Raw genomic sequence first — 13,686 nt, forward strand, 5'->3', positions numbered from 1 at the left:
TTAGAATTCTCAGTCTCTTGGTTTCTAAGACAGCAGTTACATTTTTGGAAAAAATGATAAACAGATACGCCACAATCAGAACTTATCAGCTGAGTTGGACTGAGAGCTGTTTGGCACTTTTGACCTTCACTCCATGTTGCTCGCACAAGGCTGCTACTGCCTAAATAAAGCAGGAGCAAGTTTTGCTAGTGCTATCACTTTGGACAAACATAATAAGCAAACAATTATTTTTTTAAAAATGTGTCCCATCCCCTGGAATCATGATCCACATTTTGAAAATTTTTGGCTCTCAAATGTCTCTAGGAGTCTCGGGTTTGAGTGCATCACGGGCCATATCATATCAGGAGGTTTTTTGCCTTTGCAGAGTCCAGGTGAGCGGCTGCCAGTTTGATAGGCCTGCTCTAGGATAACCCCTAGAAAACAGGATTTTTTTGTACTGTCATTTCTTTTTCAGATTTTTACAAACTAGATCTGGTAGCCAAGCAGCTTCCTTTTCAAATATTAACCAGGTTAATACCCTCCCCAGTTTCCCTTTTTCTGTATTTTTCTATTTGTAATCTTTCTAATAATACATATAATAATATACTGAAGGAAAAAAAATCTTTCTTTAGTAAATCTATCCTTCTCCTGCCTACAATCCATCCCTCACCATCAGCCAGAAACACACAATATGTATAATTTATCATTTCAGAATATTTAATTGCTCATGTGTACGGATATATATGTCAAAAGTTCTTTAAGATTGAAAAGTTCTTTGAATATTACTATTTAAATTGGCAACCTTTTTGAATGCCTCATAGATTTTTTTCCAGAAACTAATGTGAAGAAGAAAGAGAGAAATATTTACTTTTTTATTTAGAACAGACAAAAGCTGGCTAATAATGCTGCAATCATTACATTTCTATCTTTTATGTTATTATAAAAATGGATTCTGTTGTTTCATGTTTAATTTGACCACATAATGTTCCTGAAGAAATGCACCTGTCTATTCCATCTTCTTAGTAGCTCTATATTAGTCACAGCATTAGCAACACCCTGTGGCTGCCAGTGCGATTGCTGTAGTTACATCTGAAGAAGTCAGCTTCAATGGATGAAGATTGCAGTATGGATGAGAACTTTTAGTCAGAACTCCTAAGAAGACATTTAAAGTCCAAATTATGTTGAAAGCATTTTTTCAGCTGATAGATTGACTTAGCTGATAGATTGACTCAATACATTGCCCCGATGAACAGGATAAGAGGGAGAGACACATGTATCCTCTTCACACCTTCAGAATTGCATGTCTGAAAATGGTTCTAATATATATAGCTAAATTAAGTAGCATATTCAAGCAGAGTTTCCTACTACCAAATATTTAATCAGTTTTGAGCATTATAAGAAACATCACTATCCTCATTCCAGCGTTTCTCAGCCCTTTTCTTTCTGTTTCTTTCAGCCATTACAATGGCAGCTACCACAGTTACAAAGACAGTAAAAGTTATAACAAGAACAGTCACTGTCTCAGCAGTACAAAGCTCCGTATCTACAGATGACAGAGGCAGGTTTCTCAAAAGATGGGGCTCCATGCATGTCATGTTAAAATAATCATCCAATATCAGTCTCCTTACACTATGCAGTTTTGCAAAAACTCTCTGAAGATCACAGTCACAGAACCAAGGATTGTCTGAGAGTAAGATGTGAGTTCCAGGGGTTTGCAAAGATAATAATGTTTTGAATTTAATATGCTCAATTTTATTGTGGATCAAGTTAAGTATTGTAAGGTGGCTTAATGGAATAAAGGCTCCAGGAGCAATAGTTTTTATCATATTACCTTCCAAGTTCAGGATCTCTAAGTGTTGCAGCATAGAAAATAATCTATTATGTAAGGCATGAAGGCAATTGTTCTGAAGGTAAAGTTGCCTCAAGCGAGTAAGACTGCGGAAAGTCCCCATTTCTATGGAGGAAATATTATTATTTTGCAAATTCAGCTTCTGAAGGTTTTCAAAGTATTGAAAACTCTTGTACTGTAGTTCCTGCAGTTTATTGTAGGCCAAAATAAGTTCGTGGAGAGAAGTAAGACCCACTGAAAAACTTTTGCCAAGAAATGAGATATCATTTCTACCAATATCAAGCTTGTGAAGCCTGCCCAGTGAAATGAATGTTCTTTCTCCAACTTTGTGGATGGAGTTGCTGCTCAAAAGGAGAATCTGCAACTTCCATAGGGAACTTAGAGATTTCCAAGGAATAGAATGCAAGTTGTTTTGAGAAAGGTCCAAGTGTTCTGCATCATGGGGGAACGTTAGATTGGACACCAGAGCATGAACTCCTGAACAGTTCACAAATGTTGTCCCTTCTTTGCAAAAACAGATTTTCTTGCAGGCTTGATAGATTTTAGAATCACTGTGTGAAAGAGCAAACCAAAGCCAGACTAAGTAATGGAAATACATTTCTGCCTTGTTCCGTGCTTTTGTTGATTCCTGTTGAATAATACAAATAAAATATATATTTTAGAAAAAGTTGCATAATGTATAATTAAATTTTAACTACAGGTAATCCTCGACTTCTGAACACAATTGAGCTTAACATTTATGTTGAGAAATTTGTTAAGTGAATTTTGCCCCATTTTATGACTTCTTGCCATATTTTTAAGTGAATCACTGCAGTTGTTAAATTAGAAACATGGTTAATCCAGATTCCCCATTGACTTTACTTATCAAAAGGTCACAAAAGGGGACCCCAGGACACTGCAATGAATATGAATCAGTTACCAAGCCACCAAGTTTTAATCATGTTATCAAGGGAATGCTACAACAGTCATAAGTGTGAAAAATGGTCATAAGTTGCTCTTTTCAGTGCTGTTGTAACTTTGAACAGTCACTAAATGATTTGTTGTAAATTGAAGACTACCTATATCATCAAAAGTCAAAGCTGTTATCTCATTGACATGTCTCCCATATACTTAATAAATTGCCAAGCTGTCAAGTCCTCAGCAGTTTTCACAGATTTTGAGTTAGTTTAGTTACCTTGTTATTTGGCTGTCTGCATGTTAAAGCTCTTCAGCACATAACCTGGCAGATTTAAGTAAATCTATTTCATATAATGAATACACAACTAAAATGATTGATTGTCCAAGGGAGCGGTTGTTTTGATTTCCAATTGCTTCCTATGGCACTAACAATCAAGGTATCATCTGATAGAACATTCAAAATAGGTCTGTTCATTCTGCAGTTAGGATAAAGCAAATTTTGTTCCATCTGAATATCTACATTTTGGGATACATCTTTTAAAAAGCACAATGGATATTAGTGTAACTATTTTTTCTGTATTTTTGATAATAAAAGAATAGGCTACACATTTATAACCAGAAAAAAATGAAATACGAATCAAGCAAGGTTTGACCTTATATTTCCTTTAATTAGAAACTGATCATTTAAGGAACAGTTAAGTAGTAAAAGTTAACTTTACTCAGTTAATGTTAATGGATATTCACTTTAATGCTTTATCATAAGGTATATGACAATTTAAGATTTTTATTTCAGAATTCTTATTTTGTAGAACATTTCTGACTTAAAACATTTATATACTGTTTCAATCAAGAGATTCCCAAAATGGTACAAAAGTTTAATATAGTTTAAGAAGTTTAAAATACTTAGACATACAGTATACTATTTACCAATTTGCAAACCATGAAAAGCTTATTTAATCCTTGGAGAAGATGCTTATAAATAAGATGCCGGTCTACTTAATGGCGGGTGGGGGTGAGGTGGGTGGGAGCTAGTGTTGTATATGATGTAAGGAACAGCTTCATCTTAAACAAGGCAGACCTTGAGATAATTTCATCTGATGAAGAGCGTGAGTTTTCTTTTCCTGATATGCACTGAAATTCTTTCTTTAAAACATTGAAAAGATTTCATTAAAAGATCATGAGTTAGATGATTTTGCTTGAAAGGACATCACTTCAAACCCAAGAATTAAATATTCTTTAATTGATAAAGATGCCTCATATTGCAAAATAGGAGTGGGCAACCTACAGCTTCCAAATGTTTGCTTTGTAATGTAGCAACCATAAAATACTGATAATTATTGTAAACATGGCTTATCATTTTGAGATGGAAAACGTGGCAACCAGTATTGAGCTATAGAAGAGGTTCCTGAAGAACTCATTTTATATAAACATAGTTATTTTGAAATAGCTCTAAATTTGTTTGTAACTGAGACTGCTGCGACAAAGATCCACAATATATTGTGTATCATCTTCCAGAGTGATGAAGTGTAATAAATTATTTGAGTGTTTTTAATGCATGAAATGTGAGAGTAAACTGTCACAGCACTTGTGTATGAATGGAGAAATCTAAATAGTTCCATTTTTTCCAAGGTAAAATTATCCATGTTAAATTGAAAAAAAAAAATTAATGGTTTTCAATCATCATAGACCACAAAGATTGTACTAATAAAAATGTCTTCCAACTTCTCACCTGGAACAGCACAAATGAAAAGATGCTTTTCTGTTGTTTTGCATTGGTCTGCCTTTTCAGCAACTTTCACTATTTATCATATCCAACAGTAGCAAAAGCAGTCTTACCTTTGTTGCCGCCTGAGACAAAGTGCATGTTTCAAATGTCTTTCAAAGAAGGATAGCGGCTGGTGGAAAAAGTATAGAGCTGAAAGGATTGGCTGTCATTGTGCTAAGGCAGACTAGTTGAAGTGCATGTGTCTGCAGAAGCATCAGGTTAAAAAGAAAAGTGTTAATAATTTAAACAGCTGCAAATGAACATTTATGCCCACCACCTGTTTCTTTTTAGTAAATACTGTTACTCAAATCACCTTGTAAGAATGTGGAAATATAGCAATACACTTTCCTTGTAATATATTGTGCTCTCTCCTATAATACACTGAAAGTTGATATGAGTGCGTATTTTAAATAGTTACCCATATATGTATTGGCAAAGTATCTCAATAGACGTGTGAAGCAAATGATGGAATAGTAAAAACATTGATTTCTACTAAGGTATTTTTGCAATAATACTGTATGTTATAGCATGCTTCCCCTTAAAACATGAGTTTACTAGAATGTATTGTATTTGTATTGTCCAAACCCCATCAACCCATGACATTAAAATAAACAGAAGACTTTGTGCGTATTGATGACTTCGACTTTATTCTTGAATATACATTCTCCACCTCAGCCCTTTGACTGTATTCTTGAATATACATTCTCAACTTTAGCCCCTAAGTAATGCTAAGAGTTTGTTCTTTTACTTATTTTAATATATCAACTAAAATTAACAATTCACATTATTAATGCAAAAACTGCAGCATAATTGCTTCAGGTCACAGCTACCTTGTGCATTTCTAAAAATTGATATTGAACCTTTCTTTAGCTTACAACAACTAAGTCTTTTAACATATAGCAGCTTAGCAACCCTACCAAAGGTGATCTGCCATTTTAACCTCTGGTTTAAAACCTTCCACAGGGTGCTTTGCTTCTTTCAAACCTTATCACTATTCAACTTGCCAATGAACTGGGGGGAGGGAAGGATGGAATGGAGTACTGAGAATTTGTGCACCGATCAAGAGAGCCTGGAAACCATCATGGTCACCATTGCAGGTATTTGAGAAGAGCCCATAACAAAAAGATATCTCATAAATGGACAATATGATCACCCAAGAATGGGGAGAAAGGGAAGCTATTGCTATCTAGGCAAACATTTGTGTGAAAAAACTAGAACTGGTTTTGATTCTTCAGTACCAAAATGGTGTTATCTAATAAAGTTTTACTTTTGGGAATTCAAAGCTCTCGAGAGTATTTACTTGTTTTGGGTTCGCTAGTCAAACAGTTGACATAATTGGCATATTCTTCTAGCTTTTCCAAAATAATCTTGTCTCATTGTTCTCATATGCTACAATAGCCTATTGTAAGTATCCAAAATATAACCTATAATTGATTTCATGTCAGTGATCTAGGATAATAATCCTTTTCTCAGTATACGATTGAAGTTTGTACGGAATTTCCAGGTAAGCTGAAGTTTTCTTCCATTGGCACAATAAATACAGGTTTTGTTAGTTTAACCCATAATATGTATGAAAGGATATAAGTCAGAGTTGTCAGTCAGTCCAGAAGTCAGAATTTTATTGGCAGAATCCACACAAATGTCACTTGAGTTAGAGATCAACCACTTGTTTCCAGCAAAAGAACTTGGGTCAGAGCTGCCTCTTAAATCAGGCCGCAGCCAGCTGTCACTAATTAAGAGTTACTCCCTTGCTTGGCAAGGAGTTTCGTAGACAACTCTGCTTTCCTCCTTACTGACTGAGTGCAGACTTTATGTCCTCCTCCTCTGACTGTTCCAGCTGTTCAAGTGGTGCATGTTTTTGAACAGCTTCGTGCGATTAAATCCTGGACACTTATCATTCAACAGGTTCAGCTCGAATAGGTTCTTTGTAATCAGATGCACAGTCTGAGTCCTGGGCCATGACACACTAGCAAGCTTTAGTTGAATCCTACAAATTTGGTGTACCTCAAAATATCTGTTTCTGCTATATGTATATAATTATGGGTTTGATCTACATGTATTGGCAGTACAACTGAATTTATAGTAATGTAGCTATTTTTAAAAGTTAGATCTAAATGAGGAGTATTACAAACTTCTATTAATGTTTCTGTTTGTACTTGTTTAGTTATCTAAGTATTGCTATATAATGGATTTCAAACCCTTTCTCAACAGGAAAATCTCCCCTTCCCCAAATAAAAGGTGTTTCTGAGAAATCAAAGAGGAATTTATTTCTCTAAGCTTATTTATTTATTTATTTATTTATTGTTCACACTTTTATACCACCCTATCTCCCTAGGGACTCAGGGCGGTTTACAGCCATATAAAAACATATATATATACAGAGTAAAACATTAATTTAAAAAAACTTATTACATAAGGCCGAATATTTAAAATAGAGATATAAATAATAAAACCCCATTAAAACCAGATTTAAAATTTAAACATTTAAAAATTCTAGTCCAGTCCTGTGCAAATAAATAGATGTGTCTTAAGCTCGCGGTGGAAGGTTCGAAGGTCAGGAAGTTGGCGAAGTCCTGGGGGAAGCTCGTTCCAGAGGGTGGGAGCCCCCACAGAAAAGGCCCTTCCCCTGGGTGTCGCCAGTCAGCACTGCCTGGCCGACGGCACCCTGAGGAGTCCCTCTCTGTGAGAGCGCACGGGTCGGTGAGAGGCATTCGGTGGCAGCAGACGGTCCCGTAAGTAGCCCGGCCCTATGCCATGGAGCGCTTTGAAGATCATTACCAAAACCTTGAAGCGCACCCGGAAGGCCACAGGCAGCCAGTGCAGTCTGCGCAGGAGAGGTGTTACGTGGGAGCCACGAGCTTTATGTTAATTCTGGCTAATATTGTTAAAATTATGCTTATAGAACTGGAAACTAGGAGCAGGCCTTTCAATTAAAATCAGTAGAAAAATGGCATATTTTGGTCCCGTATGAAACAGAGGAAATCGCAGCCATACTTCATGCTCTACTACAGGGGTTCTCAAACTACAGCCCGGATATGGCCAGCCGAAGCCATTAGTCCAGCCCACACAGGACCACAAGGCTGTCCCACCCACATTGCCTCGCCTACCCGCTAACTCCCACCCGCCTTCTGAAGGCTGGGGAGGCAAAAACAGGACATGGGGAGGACTCTGGAGGCCAAAAATGGGCACTTTTTTGGGCAGCAGAGAGGTACTGGAGGCCATAGAGGACAAAACAGGAAGCATGGACGTGTCTGGAGGCCAAAAACAGGCCCGTTTTTTGCCTACACACACACACACACACACACACACACACACACACACCAGAAGTCACTCATACAAACCCCAAGGCAGCCACATCCCTTCACTATCTTGCTTTTCACCTTCAGGAGCATAACAAAGTTTAATTTGTGTGTATTGTTTGGACTGCTAAATTGGTCATGCCCACCCAGTCACATGACTACCTAGCCATGTCCATCCAGCTGGTTTGGCCCCTGAGCAGTCCGAGGGACCGTGAATTGGCCCTGTTTAAAAAGTTTGAGGACCCCAGCTCTATTGCATCACTTATGTCATACAGTCCTATGACTGGAAAATAAGCTAAGATTCTAGAACTGAAGAATTTGTACAAATTCTGATTAGGAGATCAGTGCCCAGAGAAAATGGGAAAACTGACAAAATATGCCAAAGTATGCTTAATGTATAAATTTTTATATATCCATGAGTTCTAAAAATCGGTTTCCTCTTTATATGTTATTGAATGACGACAAATGTACTAGAATTGAGGCTGTTTTAAACTATGATTTGTTTAAACATACCAGTATCCACATTTCAGATTGGTCAGTTTGAAACAAATCATAGGGTGATTATTGCAGTTTCCATTATTTCCAAAACAGTTTGTAGGTGATTTGCAATCATCTTTAAACTTACTGATCTCCCAAATGTTAAGGAACAAAACTCACTGCACATCTAAACACATACAATCCACTACTTCCACAAAACTGCAGCATTACAAAGATTTCCTCTGTTTTTAACATAGTTTCAAAAACCCTGAAGGTGAGGTAAAAGTAAATTGTTCCAAATTCTTGAATGCAACAGATGTCATGAGATTACCTAAACTTCTTAAAGAACTGGACCAAAGTTATCATCCCTTGGTGAAAATTTAATTTGATTCCTTAAATTCAGATGACAAAACAAACTAATCCAAATCAGGACTGAAAGTTCAAACACCTCACCCTGCAGGAGGCTGGTTTAGAGAAAAGGGCTGACAAATTCATTGGAGGGCTAAAATCATCTCATTGAACCATAATTCATAGCATGACATTGAAAAGCAATTGTTAATATAAGCCAGACTAACGACATATACAAGACTGGGAAAATATCTTGTGATTTCCAGTCACACATTCACTTGCAATGAAAGCTGGTATTATAGTAGCACAAGTAGGACCTCTATTCTAGAATATTAATCTTACTATTTTGGGAAATGTGGATGAATTAGCAACTATAATCATAAAGAAGTAAAATCATACAAAGTATTAGAAATGTATTTTGAATAAGAGGCTGTGCAATTCAGTTGAACATTTTTAATAAAAACATACGTTGGTACTTAGCATTAATAATATAAAAAAGGAAAGCTGTAGTTGTAAGCTTCCCAGTAATTTTGATAAAAAAACTAAGGATTCTTTTATATGAAATATCAGTGTAAAAAGCACATTCAAACACAGAAAGTTTTTTTTTATATAAAAGCTGATGCAAAATTTATCACACAGAGATCCCTTTATTCAAATGCACATCAATGTTGAAAGATCCGCAGGGCATAACATTAGTAAGCCGTTCACTGGTAAATAAAGTAGTGACCAAAGAACTCTGGTTCAGATTCAAAGCGGGTTCTTACTACATTTAACTCTTCTCTTGTGCAGCTTGTCCTAAATTCATACAAATTTAAATTAAATTTGTTATTCCACAAACTTTTGGAAATTACAATTTTAAAATAATATATTTTAAATGGGATTTCAATGAAACAGTATGGAACATCTAATTTATAATTAAAAGTGAATCTGATGCTATACAAAATATATTGACATATTGCTATTTAAATAATGTATAAAAGGACATATGTGGTCTAATTTACACGTAACAGTGAGACATAATTATTCACACTCCAATAAATCTAGTTGTACATGCTGCTTCTACATTCTAATTAGCTACTGCAATCAATCAATTTTAGCTTCAGACTTCACCTTAACAAGCCACGAGTTTTTAAACTGTCCATGGTTTGTATAGTTTTAGATCCTAGAGTTAACATTTGAGGTTCCAGCAGCATTTTGATTTTTTAAAAATATATCACGCAAGAAAGCAAACTACATTCAGGCATTTTGTTCTTGGAGTTTCTACTGCTAACTAATTCCTAAATGTAAGGTTGAGCTTCTAGAAAATTATGTTTGTAGCTGTATCTGACCACAAATGTATATAATTGCACTTATTAGCATAAAAGAACAAGTTTTTTTATTGTGCTTTAAACTGAAGTGAATTACTGATATTGTGATATTACTTAGGTACATAGGAATGTATATACTCTTAATGACTGTAATTGGGATTGGAATTTCCATTACTTAGTGATACAGTCATTAGGCCATATATCATATACCTACACCACTTAGCAGCAATAAGTTTTGGCAATCCTGGTTGCAGTCATTAGGTCAGAATCTCACACTTCTACCTTGCTGCACTCACCTCTGCCTGAACCCTTGCCCATCCCCTATCACCCCCCCCCCTTTTAGTAACCCTGCACTTACTTTCCTGTTGCCTCTACCAGAAAATCCCTGTCTTCTTTCTCCTACTGCTGATGAGGTGCCTCCAGCCTGGCCCTTCGTGTGCTCATCACACACAGCCTTCCCAAGGCCTTGATGGCAAAGGTCAGCTGGGGACAGCAGGGGCAACTGAGCTGAGGACAGCCAAAAGAGCAAAAATTGGGGGAGATAGATGGGTTGGATAAGTTGAAGTATACCCTGTGGTCATGAATGTGGGCAGGTTGCCAAGTGCCTAAATTTTGATCATGAGACCATCAACTTTGATGATCAGCTATAACTACCAATCATTCAGTACTCTCATAACTTTCAACCGTTGCTGACTGAATAGTAATTAAGCAAGGAGTACTTGTAATTTCTGTTTCATGGAGTAAACTTGTACCAGTTTCTCCCAAACTTGGTTGAATAATTTGGCTGGAATTTGCCTGTCATGCAGACAGAAGAGCTTTTACATGTTCTCCAGAAGATAAAGGAGAATAGGAAATCATTGAATTAAACTTCACACCAAAGTCAGTAAATTGAATCTAGTTTAACATTGGATTTTATATCAATATTAAGATTATCAAGTATGATTTAAAACAGGTTAAGGATTTGATTCAGAATTTCTCATTATGAAGTTACCTGGCAGAAGAATTCCTAGTCTTTCTTGAATGGCCTCCAAGTGTGCAATGTATTCACTTAATGAATCTTCAGGATCTTTGGATGAAGTTTGTGAAATAAAACTAGTAGACCTGTACAACAGAAAAGCAATTATACTTTTCCTTAAAAAATATTATATATCTTAGAAAATATATAAGTAGAAAAATACAAAAGGATGTGTTAAAAGACTTACAACTTAACAACAGTTTATTTATGTACATGCCTTTGAGTCTGTGATGACTCCTGGCAACTATCTGCAAGACCCTGAAATTTTCCTTGCAAATTTTTTGGAAGTGGTTTGACATTGCCTGCTCTCATTTCTACGGCTGATAGTGTGACTAGCTCAAAGTCACCTAACTGGCTTTGTGCTTATGGTAAACACCAGAACTCATGCTCTCCTGGTTTCTAACTTGAGACATTAACTACTACAGCAAACTGGCCACACTAAGCTTTATGGTATATGAATTATGAATAATGGTATATATTATATCAAGAACCATGATAAATACATATGAATCACAAAACGAAATCTATGAAATACAATGAAATATGTCTATAATACTAAAAGTCCATTCTAATTTTAAAATCCTGTGAAATTGAAATACGGACTTTAGGCTGATAAAAGACTCAAATTCTGGATGTGTTACAAATCCATGTACAAATCTATGAACTGGGGTTAGGGTTAGGGGTCTAGGAATAGGTTACAATTCGAATTAAATTGTGTTGTCAGATTGTTCTTAAGATATAAAGTGATTTTAGGCATAGTCCTACAATGTAGTTCTATGTCCATAGATCTAATGCCTTTATCAATAAAACTTAATATCTCTGCAGCAATTCGTTAATTTAGCATATTTTGATGGAATACATGGTTTAGAAAACCTCAGTAAAAATATCATGGGTTGAAATGGGAACTGAGCTTTTCAGATCTGTTTTTTCTAATATGCATCGTTTTCCAAAATTGTTGAGCTTTGTAAAATTGCCAGTAAATATGAAAAAATGATCTGACATTCTCCATTACATTTCCAGCTATTTTAAGCAAATGAACTATCCATTTTAGCAATCAGAACTAGAGTAACAGCAATACAACTTATACCATTTTTCTCTAAATATAATATTCTTTCCTTGAAATTCCCATTGCTGCATATAGATATATTACTGCATCTTAAATCCATTTAATTATACAGTCTTTGTGTAAATCTTGACTTGTTTGATTTCTAAGTCAGATGCTTGCTTTGAGTTACATATTATAAGACTCAAATCCAAAGCAATACAAGTCCAATTAAGCCACTAAGAGTTCCCCTAGTTCTCCATTCTTTTAATACTGTACTACTGGTATTTGTCTGAAGACACTGAAACTAGTCCAGTGGACCAAGCCATTGTGAATTTTTAAAGATGAATGGTCTTGGACTGTATGTAAAATATATAATATAATTAAAGTATATAAATCACATAATGTTAAAAGTTTACAATCTCGGACTGCATTACTAACCCAGGACAACATGAGGCTTGCAGACTGTGAGGTGCACACACCTGATCTAAATTCATAATTTCTAGTAGATTTATGATCATTCATTCAGCAACCATTCAAAGTTACAGCAGTACTAAATGAACAACTTACTACTGATCCCAGAAGTTGTAACCACTGCAGTCCCCCGTAACATGATAAAAAATGTGGGTGCCTGGCAGCCCACTCACATTTAGAACAATAGGGAGTCTTTGTCTATCTCACCACATCTATGCCCTTCTGCCGCCTATATTTCATGAATGAACCCTGTTGCCTTGCCTTCCAAAGCATACTCAGCTTTGCCTCTCTCAAGCAGCTGTTGGCTGCACTAGGCTTTCTTCCCAAGTGGTTTCTTTGTGAGACCTGGGAAAATCCGGCCAGTAGCTTCCTTGGGAAGGGCCATGTTATGCTGGACACACCTTGTCAGCAGCAAAATAAAAAAGACAGTGAAAATCATCTGGTGCAACAGACCACAGACAGTAGGTGTCCTGGACTGAAGGTGGTGAGAACAAATGAGGCTGCAGGTCTCCCAATGCAAGGGCTTGCTGGGTGGAGAACAGAGGTGAGCAAAAATATTCTACAAAGCTCCTTCCAAGAAAGGAACCTCATCCTTCCAAATGAACCCTAGGGTTGCTTCTATTTAAAAAGAGACGTAAGCTCAAGCCCTTCTGCTGGAGACAACAGTTTGAAATATTGTGACCAATTCAGGACAGGGACTGGCTGACAATCCTGTTATGAAATTTGGACTCTTGAACTTTTCCTGATCTCTCTTATGCCTATTGCTTTGGATTTGAACTCTCTCTCAAGGCAATCTTGCTAAACCTTTGGGAAATTGATTTTGTTTGTATGTGTGAGATTTGCTACTTAAAAAAATTATTTCCTAGTAAAATTTGCAAACCTTTGTATGTGCTTGTGAGTGTGTGGCCTAAGATAAAACAACGGCACTGTTTTCATGCTGCTGATTTTCAAAATTGCATGACTGAAAGAAATTCTAGATAATATATGATAGGATACAGATGGCTTTATTAAAGCCAATCAAATTCATAGCAATTACAAACATTTAAAGAGAAGACTTGTTTTCCTAGTTTGATATGAAACTTTATTCATATTGCATTTATCAACAAGTGCTTGAATTGAAGCTATACCATTCATAAACATGAAAATAAAATAATTATATGTAGATGAAATAATTTTGATATAAATAAACAGATTTTATTTATAGAGCTGAACAAGAGTCTAGTTAAGCATAATA

The 13,686-nt window shown here is 35.9% G+C and overlaps 2 protein-coding genes across 7 annotated transcripts in view; both read right to left on the bottom strand.

Moving 5' to 3' along the window:
* Positions 1 to 849: 849 nt before the first annotated feature.
* Positions 850 to 7,643, bottom strand: LOC131198972 (slit homolog 3 protein-like). Of its 2 annotated transcripts, none has more exons than XM_058184354.1 (2): positions 3,653 to 3,682; positions 850 to 2,456 (listed from the first exon to the last, which is right to left on the bottom strand). In XM_058184354.1, the coding sequence occupies exons 1-2, from the start codon at positions 3,665 to 3,667 to the stop codon at positions 1,359 to 1,361; spliced, it is 1,113 nt and encodes a 370-aa protein (XP_058040337.1). In that variant the 5' UTR covers positions 3,668 to 3,682; the 3' UTR covers positions 850 to 1,358. The 2 variants fall into 2 exon arrangements, with proteins under 2 accessions (XP_058040337.1, XP_058040346.1); XM_058184363.1 differs by lacking the exon at positions 3,653 to 3,682 and adding an exon at positions 4,562 to 7,643 and having other exon boundaries at positions 852 to 2,456.
* A 136-nt stretch (positions 7,644 to 7,779) lies between these two features.
* Positions 7,780 to 13,686, bottom strand: part of PCNT (pericentrin) — a 95,014-nt gene continuing 89,107 nt past the window's right edge. For 2 of the 5 annotated variants that reach the window (XM_058184318.1, XM_058184348.1), the window contains exons 41-42: positions 10,913 to 11,022; positions 9,433 to 10,428 (exon numbers count right to left, since the gene is read on the bottom strand). In XM_058184318.1, the coding sequence (XP_058040301.1) occupies positions 10,214 to 10,428; positions 10,913 to 11,022 (325 nt within the window). In that variant the 3' untranslated portion in view covers positions 9,433 to 10,213. Of the gene's footprint in view, positions 9,410 to 9,431; positions 10,429 to 10,912; positions 11,023 to 13,686 lie in introns of those variants that run through there. The other 3 variants (XM_058184335.1, XM_058184329.1, XM_058184349.1) reach the window with 3 other exon arrangements.

The sequence above is a fragment of the Ahaetulla prasina genome, chromosome 1 (genome assembly GCF_028640845.1).
Source record: "Ahaetulla prasina isolate Xishuangbanna chromosome 1, ASM2864084v1, whole genome shotgun sequence".
Lineage (NCBI taxonomy): Eukaryota > Metazoa > Chordata > Lepidosauria > Squamata > Colubridae > Ahaetulla > Ahaetulla prasina.